Source organism: Pholis gunnellus (genome assembly GCF_910591455.1).
Source record: "Pholis gunnellus genome assembly, chromosome: 10".
NCBI classification, from domain to species: domain Eukaryota; kingdom Metazoa; phylum Chordata; class Actinopteri; order Perciformes; family Pholidae; genus Pholis; species Pholis gunnellus.
The window spans coordinates 6758584-6772289 of NC_136537.1; the positions used below are offsets into that span (position 1 = coordinate 6758584).

The 13706-nt window shown below is 44.2% G+C and overlaps 1 protein-coding gene across 1 annotated transcript; it reads right to left on the bottom strand.

Annotated features, from left to right (window-relative positions):
- Window positions 1–9013: 9013 nt before the first annotated feature.
- Window positions 9014–9802, bottom strand: tmem271 (transmembrane protein 271; the record flags this gene model as incomplete). The annotated part of the gene is made up of 1 exon (XM_079167888.1): window positions 9014–9802. The coding sequence occupies one exon, from the start codon at window positions 9800–9802 to the stop codon at window positions 9014–9016; it is 789 nt and encodes a 262-aa protein (XP_079024014.1).
- Between the last annotated feature and the right edge of the window lie 3904 nt (window positions 9803–13706).

Below are 13706 nucleotides of genomic sequence, written 5' to 3' on the forward strand. Positions count from 1 at the left end.
CCTCCTGACACTGTCTGATTTCAGGCAAATGGTTTCCCTTTTGTTTGGAATTTCTTTAAATAATCATTTTTGCCCTCTTTGTTCTTTGAACAATCCTTTTTTTTTTTGGTTTGTTTAACATCCCAGAAGAGCTGATGTGAGACGTGTCCACATTCTTGCTGATGTTTTGGTTGGTTTAATAACGGAGCTTTCTTCAAGTCATCCATTAAATCCAGTCGCCCCAACTGAATTGCAAATCTTTTTCAAAGCTCCACTGTTTCGCACTCGACATGGCAGTTCCCCCCCCCCGATTCTTAACCGTCTTTTAACTCTGTATGGTTTTATGGGGGGGTGGGGGGGGGGGACATGATGAAAGAATGTATGAAGTGCCCTTTTAGATGCCTCCATTGTAGATAAAACATGATAAAATGCCCTCTCTGGTGCCCTTCTAGTGGAGTAAACATTATAAAGTGCCCCCACTGTAAATAATACATGACACCATGCCCTTTTAGTCCCCCCCCCCCCCCCCCCCCCCCCCCCCCAATTCTTAAACATCTTTAACTCTTTGTCTTTGATGCCCTTACAGAAGCGAAAACATGACAAAGGACCCTCTCGGGTACCTTTCTAGTGGAGAAAACAAGATGCAGATGCTAGTACACGATGGACGACTTCCTGTGCATATCATATATAATACATATCCGAACCATGTCGATTTGTCCGTGCTCCTCATTTCTCTTTCATGTGAAGTGAGGACTAATGGCCGTCCGGCAGAAAACTAATTACAGGAATGGAGCAGCTGGAGAACTGAGTCTGTGCCTCAGAGTCGGAGCTTTCCTCTGTGAAAGCGACCTTACCTCAGCTGCACCGCTCCACTCTTTTGATGCTCCGTGAGTTTGTCTGCTAAGTGGCAGATGGCAGCGAGCCAAAGAGGTTACTGCAAGTTTAGAGCTGGCTCCCTCTGAAAAACACAGCCACTGCAGGAGCTATTGATTGACACACGGCTCACTCTGTGGCTGCACGACGCTGCCAGGGTTCCCCTTCTCCCCCCTCACTGCATCTCCACCACACTCTCTGTTCCAAGCTACTGAGAGGAATCCAGCTCACTAAAACTCCGCTCAGTTGTTAAGAAGCCTGGAGGGGAACACTTGCTGTTTTGCATAAAATTACTACTGGCTTGACTTCCACAGCAGTAAAGCTGCTTGTTAACCCGTCGTGAACTACATTTTACACTTTTATTGGTAAATAGATTAGACTGTGTGTAGGAGTTACAGCTATAGAGGGGGGGCTCTGACCTGAGGACTTCTTTACTCCACCTTTAATTAAATGTCAAGACGAATGTTTAGGTGAGAAATGTGACACTCGGCAATTGCATTAACATTTACATTTTAGGGAGGGGTATTCAGTGGGTGGCAAAGTGCAACCTCACCGCCAAACGCCACTAAATCTGACACACGGCTACTTTAAGAAGTGGATGAACAAACTTGCCAGAAGTTATAGAAAATACCTTTCCGTGCTCATTCGCTGGCAGACTTACAGACATCTGCTGCAGAGAGTTTGGTTCATACCGAGTACAACAGATAATTAAATATCGAGGCAAGGCATTCATCGGTTATTATTTCGGCAGGTTGCCATGTGAGATGAGTCGATTGTAATCCACAAATCCAGTTGGAGGTCGGTCATTAAAGGACTGTTAGTTCATCCGTGACCCAGCAGGAAGTCAATAGAACTGTTTCTCCTTCTACACAAAGAATTTCATCCTTTAGAAGCAGTAACTGATACAAACCAGGAAGGCACATTTGTAGGTAGGTAGGTAGTAGGTAGGTTTCTACTACCTCATGGAAAATACCCAGAGATTTCAGCATCTGGCTGTAATCAAATGACCGCTGATCGAACTCCTGCAGCATCAACTTGTGCACTCAAGTTGAAAACCTGTACTTTTCCCTCTTATTAGTCCAGATCTAGTGAACTCTCTTTGATTTGAGATAGTAGTAGTTTGGCCAAACAATCATGTGTTCTTCATCCGGGATGGAGTTTTCTCAGCTGTCATGGAGATGGATCTGTTGCAGCCTTTAGGACCTCTCGTCCATGTCGTTAATCCTCTCACACAGTCGTCCTCCGTGGATGAGGTACCTGTGCTCCGGTTTAGAGCTCCAGAGGAAGCAGGTAAGTGGACTTGGAGTTAGGACTGGGAAAATCAATTAATCGTTTAAATCCATCTTTTAATCCAAAAAGGCCAAATCGTCTCTGGATTAGGCTTCTCCAGAGTGATGATTTGTTGTTTTTCTATGTTTTATATCTTTGCAGATTGACTGTCTTTGGGTTTGGAGCTTTTGATCGGAAAAACAACACATTTGAAGAAGTCACCTTTGGATTTAAGAAATTCTGATCTCCATTTTCTAACATTTAATAGACAAAATGATTCATTGATTAATTGTGAAAGTAATCCTCAAATGTTAATCAAAACAACGACTGAGATGCGTGTTTGTTTTTGTCAACATCTCCATGAAAACTGAACAAATTCCATCTTCTGACGAACACCATGTGAAGTTTTTCTGAAAGTCCTGACAGAAAGCTTGTGAGTGGACTTTGAGTTATGATCGTCCAGGTAGTACAAGTTCACACTGAGCTGCATGACAGCCGCCACATAGTGCACACTGGGACACAGTCCCAGTGTGAACAATGGCTTTTGATTGGGTTTCCAGCACATCAAGCTGCAAGCTAAAAATTCATAATCATCTGCAAATAATGTGAAAACACAGTGCGCACATAGTTCTGCCTCTGCAATGGTGCCTTCTAGTAGTTGCTCATTGTGCATTCACTGATAACGAGACCTCTAACGCTGTTGCTCCTGCAGAGCAAAAGATGAAAATCAGAAACTTTAAAACTCTTCAAAGAGGGTACAAAGGAGAGAATCAAGCTTTTCAGAAATTTGCACAAGCGAGTCTAATGGCTTGGAAGCTCACACATAGGTAATGAACCACAGTTTTGTCAGGAAAGGCCCAGTGTTGGCTTTTAAAAGCCACTGGAGCTTTTCCAGACACAACTTTCCCTGGCAGCTGCACACCGGCAAATGGAAATGTGTCTAATGAAAGGCTTTTAGGGGGTATTGATTTTTTTATTCCTCCATAAGTTCGGCCCGGCAATTTTGTCCTTGACATACATTCGGAGAAGTATGCAGATGGAGAAAAAACATGTTATACAAGATGTGTGTCTGTGTTTCTCTCAGCAGCACAACTACATCTCTCTGTGGGAGCGGCTGCAAAGCCAGAGCGACAGCATTTAAAACGTTATTATACTTCTTAATGCGCCAATTGTCTCTCATCTCCAGCTTGCGCCAAAGACATTTTTGAACTCGCTTCCTCGCCTTCGGGGCGCCGTCGGCTCATCCCCGGCTGTCCGCTCCTGTCCACGTACATCATTCATCCAGATATCTGCAGTGTAATCACTTGTGCAGAATCCCTCTCTTATATTCCTCAGAGTGAGGATCTTAAAGATGCAAGTCAGCGTTTTTGTATTTTTTTTTACTTTGTGTGACCAGAGCTGGAGGCTGTCATTACAGTAATGCAGCACTGCTATCCAACAAAGGATCAGCCACCAGGAAAAAGAAAGGCTCCGGAACCGCAGACACACAGCTCTTAAGATAATAGACTGTCCTACACAACATGTATTTGCTTATATATATAGAAAGCATGTCGTGAGCTGTCGTCAAAGGCACAGTTGATACACTATGGAGGTAATCACATAGGCGTACACCAGTTTTGAGAAGAGTAGAATCAGGCATGTGACCCGTAAGCAATGCACTGAGCCCCGATATCTCCTCCGTATGTAGCATCCCGACGGCCATCAGAAGAAGACGCTGTCTGTGCCGTGTGAACTCGAGTCAGTCTCCGTCAACTCCCCCAGATAAATGAGATTTATTGTGTAGCCTCAGGTTTTCTTTCCAGTGAACAGGCAGGTGACGTTCGTTAACGACCAGAGAGCAGAGATGCATTCGTCACGACAGACAGCAGGCTGTAAACTGCTCCCACGGGCGGTGACTTTTAGAAAGTTAATCGCTCTCGCTTTTTTTCTTGTAAGACCGAGTGCACTTTGTCATTTCATAATTACGTCTGACGGAGCTGATATTTAAACACAGCAACACAGTGAAACCTGAACACGAGTTCTTCAGTTAGATACATTCTTCGGGTTTTGTTGTGAGGTGAAAACAATTAGATTTGTGCGTCAGTACTGAGTGAGCAAAGGGACATTTTGAGCTCTAAAAAAAGCACAGAAATGATATTTTGTTCAGAGATGTCCATGATGTGAAGAACAGTTTAATGTGCCACAATTTCAAACAAGGAATAAAAAAAAGTAGCTGATTCGTTTTTGTTGGTTTTCTCAGTCTGCTAGTGATTATCGGTTTTCTAGGGAAGGACTGAGACAAACACCGCAGCCACACAATTGTTTGGTTGTTTTAAACAATTTTGGTTACAAACCTAATGTATGGACATTTATAAAACTCAGTTTGTACTTTATTAGCTTGCAACCTTAGCTCATGGTGTCCCACGTCATCCCTATGTTCCCAGGGTCCTCATTGTAAGAGATTAATAAAGTCTATTTTCACAGTTGACATTGTTTAAGAAAGAAGGCCGATGGATTCTTCAAATGCAGTTTGAATGGTTAAAATCAGTTCAGCCATTGTGAATATTTCAATGTCTAAATAAAAGCATTACTGAGAACGTAAAACCATCAGAAAGGGTTCCTTAATGTGTCATATTAGCTAGCTAGCTCCCTGCTAAATACGCAGCAAGTTAGCTAACTAAGCTAGTTGGCTAACAGGAACATTGCTAGGTACCCAGCTATGGCATTGTGATTATTTATGAAAACAGATTTGTGTTGTTGTTTTGGAGCCGTAGTGCCCAACGAAAAGTGTAGAGCCCTAAGTTGAGTCGAATGTTACAATAGCTAGCTGAGTTACAGGCTAGTGTAGCTATAGGCCTATTAACGTTACCAGTGGACATTTATTTCAAGTCAAATAGCAATGCCACAATGTAAAATACTCTGTTACAAAGAAATACTTAAGTATTATTCCTAAAACTAATTTAAAGTATCAATTTGAAAAGCACCCGAAAAATGGTCCCATGAGTGCTGCTCTATTGTATATCATTGGATTATTATTACTGGAGCGTTCGTACAGAAATAATAGTTAAAACAAATTTTATATAACGTGTAGTAGTTTAATCTACACACAGTGCATCATGTTTTATAAGTTCATCATGCGCTTTGAAAGCTATATGTAAATCTAAATTTGTCATATTATTATACTATAAAATAAATGTATAGTGAAATAAAAAGTGAGGAGTATTATAAGTAATATAGTACTATTCTTGTAGTAGAATATAAGTATTATGTGGCATGAAATGGACATTCTCAAGTTAAGTACTTAAGTAATACACTTGTCCAGTGTGACTTACAAGTTAAGCAATCGTTATCGATTCTAACAAAATCATATCTGATTATTGAATACAGATCATTATTGTTTGTTGAGCCACTAAGGATCTTTCTACAATATATGATTTATGATCTCACAAACAACCTTTAACTAGTTCTCAAAAAGAATCTGAATGCCCCAGAAAACTAGATTTGCTGTTCAAGACGAGTTCCAAACTGTGACCCAGTCTGTTGTGACGGCAGTCACTACAGTCTGATGTTAAAAGTGCCATAATTGCCATAATTAAACGATATAGCGCTGTGAAATGAAATGTTACAGTGCTGTAATAGGAGCATGAACACTGCTCGTCTTCACTAAAGCGTTCCATTTCTGTGGAGTAAACTCCCCCAAAGAACCTCCCCATGTTGTCAATGCTATAGATTTTAGCAGCAAATGTCACAAAATGTTAGTCAGGGCATCTGCATGAATCTCTTGAAGACATAATCAGCAATTTAGCCACATCTTGTGATGATGTTTGTGCACAGTTTGTCTTCTATATATTCTGGACATCTTTCCAATTATTCCATATGTAAACAGACCGTGTGCATCCGAAAAGAATATATGAAATCTCTCGCTATGCGTAGCTTAACCAGACAACCAACTGGAAAATGAAAAATGTCAGACAGTCCAATAACTCCCAATGCAAACAAAGCCAGCACTAAAGTTCCAGTGATTCAATATAGGGGATCACAGCTTCATATACTGTACCACTATGTCAATGATGTTTATTTATGCCACATTAAGCCACCCAAAGATAACATTCATTGGCAAAAAGTCAAACCAAATGATGCCTACACACCTTAGGTGTTCGCAATCCTTTTTTTACTTTAGTTATTAAATGTCAGCCCAATATTGGTGAGTAACAAGCACCGTGCATGGTTAAAATGAATATGTAAGAGAAGCAGAATTGCTTCATTGCACCGGCTCCCTGGAGGGTGATCTTTACAAAACCTGACATTTTACTTTATTTCAAGGTGTTAAGAGTTAAGAACGAAGGCAGAAAACATTCTCAAATACTTTCTCTAAAGGTTAAGGCGAATGTGTCTCTCCCCGCTGACAAATGTAGTTTTTCAAGCAGATTAAAAAGCAACATATCCAGCCCAGCTAACTCATTAAGCTCGGTGGGATACTGCTGACCCCCCCCCCCCCCCCCCCCCCCCCACACACACACACACACACACACACACACACACACACACACACACACACACCCCTCCTTGAAACTTTTAGGACACCGGCTCTCTGAAGACCTCTTTTGTTCTCTTGTCTGTCGCTGGCTTAATCGTAGGTTATAGCTGTATTTTATTTTTTAGATAAAAGAGAAGAGCAGGTTGTCTCTGTCCTGTATTCATCTCTGGCACTCAAAGACCAACTTAAGTGGCATGAGAGAGAGGAAAGCATCATCTCACGGTTTGAAAAGTATAAGAGGAGGATTATTACACTGAGCCAGTACCGTACTTCTTTAAGTGTCTCTCTCAAAGTGCCCCTGAACAGACATTTGGCCATGGATCCTCATTTCAGAGCTTTAAATTGACTGAAAATGGACCATTTCAGTTTGATTTACCACTGAGCGGTGTTGTCTAAAGGCGGGCACATAATCATGACAGCCACATCTACCTTTTTCTCTGTCACTGTTCTAGCTTTTAAGTGAAATTAGAAACAGTGAGGTTGAGGATGTTTTTGAAGGCTCCTTGCCGTGAGCTCACGTGGTTATTTGTGTGCGGTGGAATTAAATAAATGATTTCAAGTCACATCAAATTGAACAATATGGGAGGCAGTGCTGCGCAGTTTAAATTGTTTTAATTGGAAACGATGCAGGACCACCTTCAGTCCTTATCACATCCGGACACCCTGCTATCTGAGGGTGCATTAAAAGACCCCCAAAATAAGTTGTTTTTCTATAATCACTCCTTCTGCTACTTTAAAACAAATTAGCTGTGGTGCATTCAGGCTCACCCTGTCCCTCTGCTTCCTCCCACATACGCATTATTATTGATAGCAGTCTTGTCAACCTTACCAGTTATAGCTCAGAGAAATAGCATAGAACTGACATTTATCAGTTTTCCATGGTCATGTGATTAGCACAGAAGACAATGGAGATTGTTGTTACTTGTCATGGTGAGAACACACGTCAGTGGGGCCTTAAAGAGTAATTGTTTCTCACGTGGGGAAGAGAGCAGCTGCAGCTCCAGAAACTGATGACGGGCTAGTTGGGTAGCGTGTCCTTCCTCGCGCGGTGAGGAGTGAGGAGTGAGGAGTGAGGAGTGAGGAGTGAGGAGTGAGGCGGGGCGGGGCGCCGCCACCAGCCCGCTGTCTGGCTCATTTTCTGCAGTCAGTGTAGCATTAAACCAGCTGTCCGCTAGTTAGCTTGTTCATTTCCACCATGCTTTAATGCTACACCGGCTACAGAAAATAAGCTGAACAAAGTTGTCACTTATCTGGCGATAGCAATGTGCTTTCCCGTGCTATGACAAGGGTGTGTGGATGAAGCACTAAGTTGTTATTTTTTAATAATTTACTCTTTCTCTCTATGCTTCGTAAAGTTATTACTCCACTGTTCAGATCAGTTGTCTTTACTTGTCATGTGAAGTGCTAATAGCCCACTCACTCTGGGGAAACAGTTAGACATGTATAATGTCCTCTGACGCTCTGGAAGGAGCGCCGCAAAGTATTTAAAAAATGATGACGTCATAGTGATGTAATTAGGGTTATCTCAGTTTTGGCGTGGAGACTTTAAACTTATAACAGAAAGCCTGTGTTACAAACTGAGGGTGTATCTCCCTGCCAGACAAGGATAGTTTTGTGAAACATGTTGACCTGTTGCATTATGGGACATGTATGCTTTACCCACACGTGGACCTAAAAGTTGGTGTGTTTGGGTATCTGCTAATTCAGTTTTGAATGCTCTTTTTTTTTAATTCATGTCTTTTGAGTTCCCCAACGTTATGAAAACAAACTAATAAACCACTGCAGTGTTCCTTTAAAGTGGGCTTTGAAGTTGGGGTCTTTTTTTCTCTTAATTGCTCAATGGCTTATATTGTAGACTACATGGCTCCTGATGAGTATCAAATAGAAAGGTCAAATTAATTAACTACACAGCACCATAACAATCAGAGGAAGTCGGTTAAAACCTTGAAAATCAAGTTTCATCGACAGGCTTTCCAAAAGCTATTGCAGCAGCTTCATGACGTCAGATGAGGTTAAATACACTTTTTATTCACAAGTAGAAATGTCAACAGCAAACATTCAAAACATAAACTCTGCTTTTGTTATACTAGCAAGCTGTTGCGTTTATGGGCGTTGATTTGCCTGCACTGTCTGGGCCAGATCACTCATCTATTCATCTAGCCAGTGTGACTGCTGATGGAGCCTACACACACTACCGGGCAGATGTAAGAAAATATCAGAACGAGAAGAAGACCATGGTGAATTCAAATCCACTGCTGCTGTCCTACTGTGTAACTTACTGCTGTTGTTGGAAGAAGAAGAGGGGCATTGTTTAAAGCACAGAGTCATTGATTGTCACAGCGGAGGAGAAACGCTGCTGGGGCTGCTCCAGAGCGGCTATGTGTTGCATGCCTCGGCGGGGAAAATGTCTTCGTATGCGGGGGGCAGCTCGCTGGGGAGCGGGTAGGAGAAAGGGAAGCAATGATTGAGCTCCGGGTCCGTGGGCGAGTATCCCGGCAGCTCGATGGACGGGTGTCCCCCGCACTGCACTTCTGCACCTGTCTCGTCAAACACATTAAAAACACCCAGGTTGATGTAAGACACCGGCTGGAAATCCCCCGAGCAGTCCCGCTCCTCGCTGAAGATGATCGCACCGGCGCGCTGCCTCTGGGACTCTCGGTTCCTAGAAAACTGCGCTGTTTTGTACCTTTTGATGACCACCAGGTTGATGAGCCCGAGGAGGCACTCCAAAGTGCTGAGAACAGTGGAGACGACCAGACTCCGCTGGTACTCCCTCAGCTGCTCGCAGGCAGGGTTCGCAACCACCGGGTGGAAGCAGTAATGGGTGTGCTTCCTCTCCACCAGGGAAGCCGTGTCCCCGTCCACCACCGCGCCGGAGAAGGCGGTGAGCACTCCCAACAAGAACACCACAACACCGAGGAGAAAGAAATTCCTGCAGCCGGGCTTCTCCACGCAAAAGAGCAGCGCGGAGCCCAGCAGCGCCTGCCCGATTCCCAGAAGTAGCCCGGAGTAGAAAGCCCCGGCCGTGGTGCCGAGGTGGAAATGCGCTTTCACCGTAGATCCCAACGAGACGCATCTTAATCCAACGACAACTTCGCTCAGGGCGCACACGAAGAGGAGGGTGCTGGAGAAGACGGCGCACAGTCCTTTCCCACTCAACTTCATTATATTCCACCTCTGCCGCTCTCGATCCTTCTCCCCCCTTCTTCATCCTCCTTCGTCTCCTCTGGAAGCACTCTCACGTTGGGACATCATCTGCCGGTTGACTCCTCCGGTTCAGAGCGGGCGATCCTCGCCACTGTGGCGTCTCTCTCTCATCCCCGCCGCTTTACGGGAATATATAAATAACTAATGCCACGACCGCGCTCCTTTTTGCACTTATCGGTAATCCATACGCAGGCACTGATCACTTTACCCCAGATAACCTAACCGCCCATCAGACTCTCAAGGCACTCTCCTGACCAAAAGTTTTTCCTTTTTTCCCCCTCCTCCTCCTCCTCCCGAAGAGAGAGTCTCATCCGCAGTCCGCCAAGTCGTCGGAATGAATGCTGTGTGGCGTTTTTGTGGCAGAGGAGGAGGCGGCTGCTTGAGCCCGGAGATGCTTGAGGGTCCCGTGGACCAATGACCGATGACCCACAGACCCTCAAATCACCTCAACACTCCCACAGTGCGTCCGAGGTGCCCCCGTGGTGACTTTATATACATATAGCGGGAGTGGTGTTAAATGAAAAGGTGCGTAAACGACTTTTTGGTCGGTGATCGAGAAAACAAACACCAGCACAGAAATCATTGGCTTTCAGGAACATTAATTTCCTCACAACCCCGTTAAAGCCCCGAGCCTTGTCGTAAAATCGGTTTGGTAGCAGTAGCTGTGAGTCAATGAACTTAATTAGCACTGCTGCTAAACTGTATTCCTGCAACAACAACACAAAGGTGGATATACTGAGTTTTTTTCTTCTTTTTTTCCCCCCTTATTTAAAAAAAAACTCAATCCAACTGTTATTATATGCGGCATAAATACTGTGATGTGTCGACGTCATCCTTGCCTAATGGTCTCATGGATTGTTGTTTGTCAGGTGGATCTGTCCGGAAATCCGAAACAAACGCATTAATAATAGAGCAGCGCTGCTCTGCGCGCTGTCCGTGGTGCTGAAACATAAAGCCCGGGCCAGATGGCAGCTGACTGGACTCCTCTACATCTCTCAGCCATCCTCACAGAAAACACACCGGGCGTTTTATTGAACGTAGGAGAAAACTATACATCTCACGTTTTATTTAGCACAGATTGAATTACCATGTGTGTAGGTGGGGAAATAACTGCGGGGTTGTTTTTGTCGTTCGTGCCCAAATGACCTTGGCGTTCGTGAGGGCTCACGTGCCACAGACAATCAGAGAGAAACTTAGAAAAGGAGCAGAGGTGTTACAGGGTAGATTACCGGGAAATCTCTTAAATCCCTAAACAAATGTAGAAGGACATACCCTGTGTGTCATCCAAAGTCGGTGCAGTGTGTGTCTGACAGAAGTGAGCTGAAGGTTGCCTGTGAGTATGAGGCCCATGTTTATTTTGTCCTTAATTTCATATTTTGATTGACTTCATGCTGGATAGAGGAGCACGCAGATCAGACCGGGTCAGGTTAACGTTAACGTGAGACTGAAAGAGGCAGTAACACAGCGGTGCTTAAGCAGGTATAATGGTTAGCGTGGTCAGGCACACGTATCGCAATAACACATGTAGGATATAACAAAATAATGAAATGTTGAAATGCTAAAAGGAAAAAGTGCATACTAACTCAAAGTGCTGAGTTATGCGCAAAGTTAGTTTAGCTTGTTGGATTGCAACATGTTTTATTAGCACTAAACACAAGAGACTGCTCAGTGAGCCGTTAGTTTTGCAGGTATTTGGTCATAAACCAAAGCATTGGAATCTAAAATGTTTGATAGTTTATTGAGACATTTCAACCCAACAGGGACAGAAAGTATAAGTGTCATAAACCCAAGCGGGCTGAAAACACTAGAAAAATGACAAAATGAGTTTCCGAAATGAGAAGCCTCAGAAGGCAAGCAACCACCTGAGCAGTATTCAAGGGCAAAATGGTCGCATGGTGGGACCGAATCGTTGCACCTTGTTGGATTTGATTTGTTTCCAATTCATTTACTCCGGATGTGAAAACTTTCAGAGGACAAGCACGACTTTATGATTTAATGAACCAAAGGTTTGACGGGCGCAGGTGAGAGAATAACACCAGGGAAAGCCCTCGCCCATTCATTTATCATAATGAGCTACCTCATTGACTGTACCAGTACAGCTGCCAGTAAGTGTGTGTGTGTGTGTGTGTGTGTGTGTGTGTGTGTGTGTGTGTGTGTGTGTGTGTGTGTGTGTGTGTGTGTGTGTGTGTGTGTGTGTGTGTGTGTGTGTGTGTGTGTGTGTGTGTGTGAGTGATCGGGACTCTAATTAGGTCATTGCTACTTTGCATAGGTTTGCAGTTAAGAGAGTGTGCTGTGAACGATGTGTTGATGATCTGCTGAGTGGTTGATTGATTGGCAGTCCTGCTTGCTGGCACTGGGTCGCTCCGTTGGCAGCGCCGAGGACGTCAACACGATCAAACAGCAACAGGGAGACGGACTGGACCCGTCGCCTCGCGTCTTTTCACCCAGACACACCAGGCCTCAGCAGGAATAAACACACAGCGCCTCGTCCAGCCTTCTGTTATTGTATAATGTCCACTCTTTGCTGATCAGCAGATTCAAACCAATCTTCACATTGTGTTGTTCCACAATGTGGGCGTTGTGAAGCCTTTTGAGACTGTAACTGTGATTAAGAGCTATATACAAATAAACCTGGACCAGGCCAGCTCAGAAAACGGCTTCAGTTAACTCACAGTAGGAGCAGTCACAGGCACGCATTTTAATCTTGGGGGAAACTACTGAATTCAATTGTCCGGCAAATTTGATGAAGCAGAAGTTGTTAACAGCCTCTGCCTTCCTACAGGGCACACGGGGAGCCCTGCTCACCTCCATAACACAGACAATTTACCTGTCATGGTCACAAACCTGGCAGATGCTGCAACTGAAGAGGAAAGTAATTCCCATCCTAATAGGTAAGAACACGCGCACAGGCACACACACGCACACACACACACACACACACACACACACACACACACACACACACACACACGCACACGGTGTTCTCTGCTCTGAATGATAACCTATTCAGATTTCTCACGTTGTGGTAAAATCACCCTTTCCCCTTCAAGAGCAGCTTTTTGAAAACGTAAATCATCACAAGTCGCAGTGCATGTGTGTGTGCGTGTGTGTGTGCGTGTGTGTGTAGGGCCCACTGCTTCACCTGTGCCAAGAGTCAGCTGTGCAGGGACTGCTTCGGCATCTGAGATGCAGTTTTACGGCAGCAGTTACAACAGTGGTGACAGGTCGGCCTGTAAAACCCTGCGTTAACCTATAAATATTAATGAATCTAAAGCAGGCTCCACTGTCGGCCGGAACTAGGAGGGACTCAAACTATGTTTATCTCAAAGAGGAATGGACTCTGAACTGCATGGAATCAATACGGAGGCGGAGGACCTTTCCAGCCAGGATGAGACGAGGGACAGGGCCTGTCAAATGGGATGGACTGTGAGGGAAATAAACAGAGAGGCAAGGTGGTAAAAGGGCAAAAGAGTGCTATTTAAAACTGCACTAGTCAATAGTTGTACATTAACAATGGATCAAATGACAATGTGTAATTCTAAAAGGCGTTGCTTGTTGTGACAAACCCACAAAGAAAACCACTTAACTCTGCAGTTCCCCTCAGCTCTGCAAAGCTTTTTAGCCTCTTTTAGCGAATACTTTAGCTTTTCTGGACCACAACATCTCTTCTTATCGGCCTCCTTTTCAGCCAAAACAGGTTGCTGCTTTCAGCCAAAACGCTCTGATAAACCAACTGTACCCCATCTGTCCAAGTCCAAACAGAAACAATAGCGATTGATGTTAGTTGGTGAGTTGGGCGAATTGGACTTAGATCCGTGAGTTGTGCCAGAAACACGACTGCATGTGAATGCTTCTCTGAATT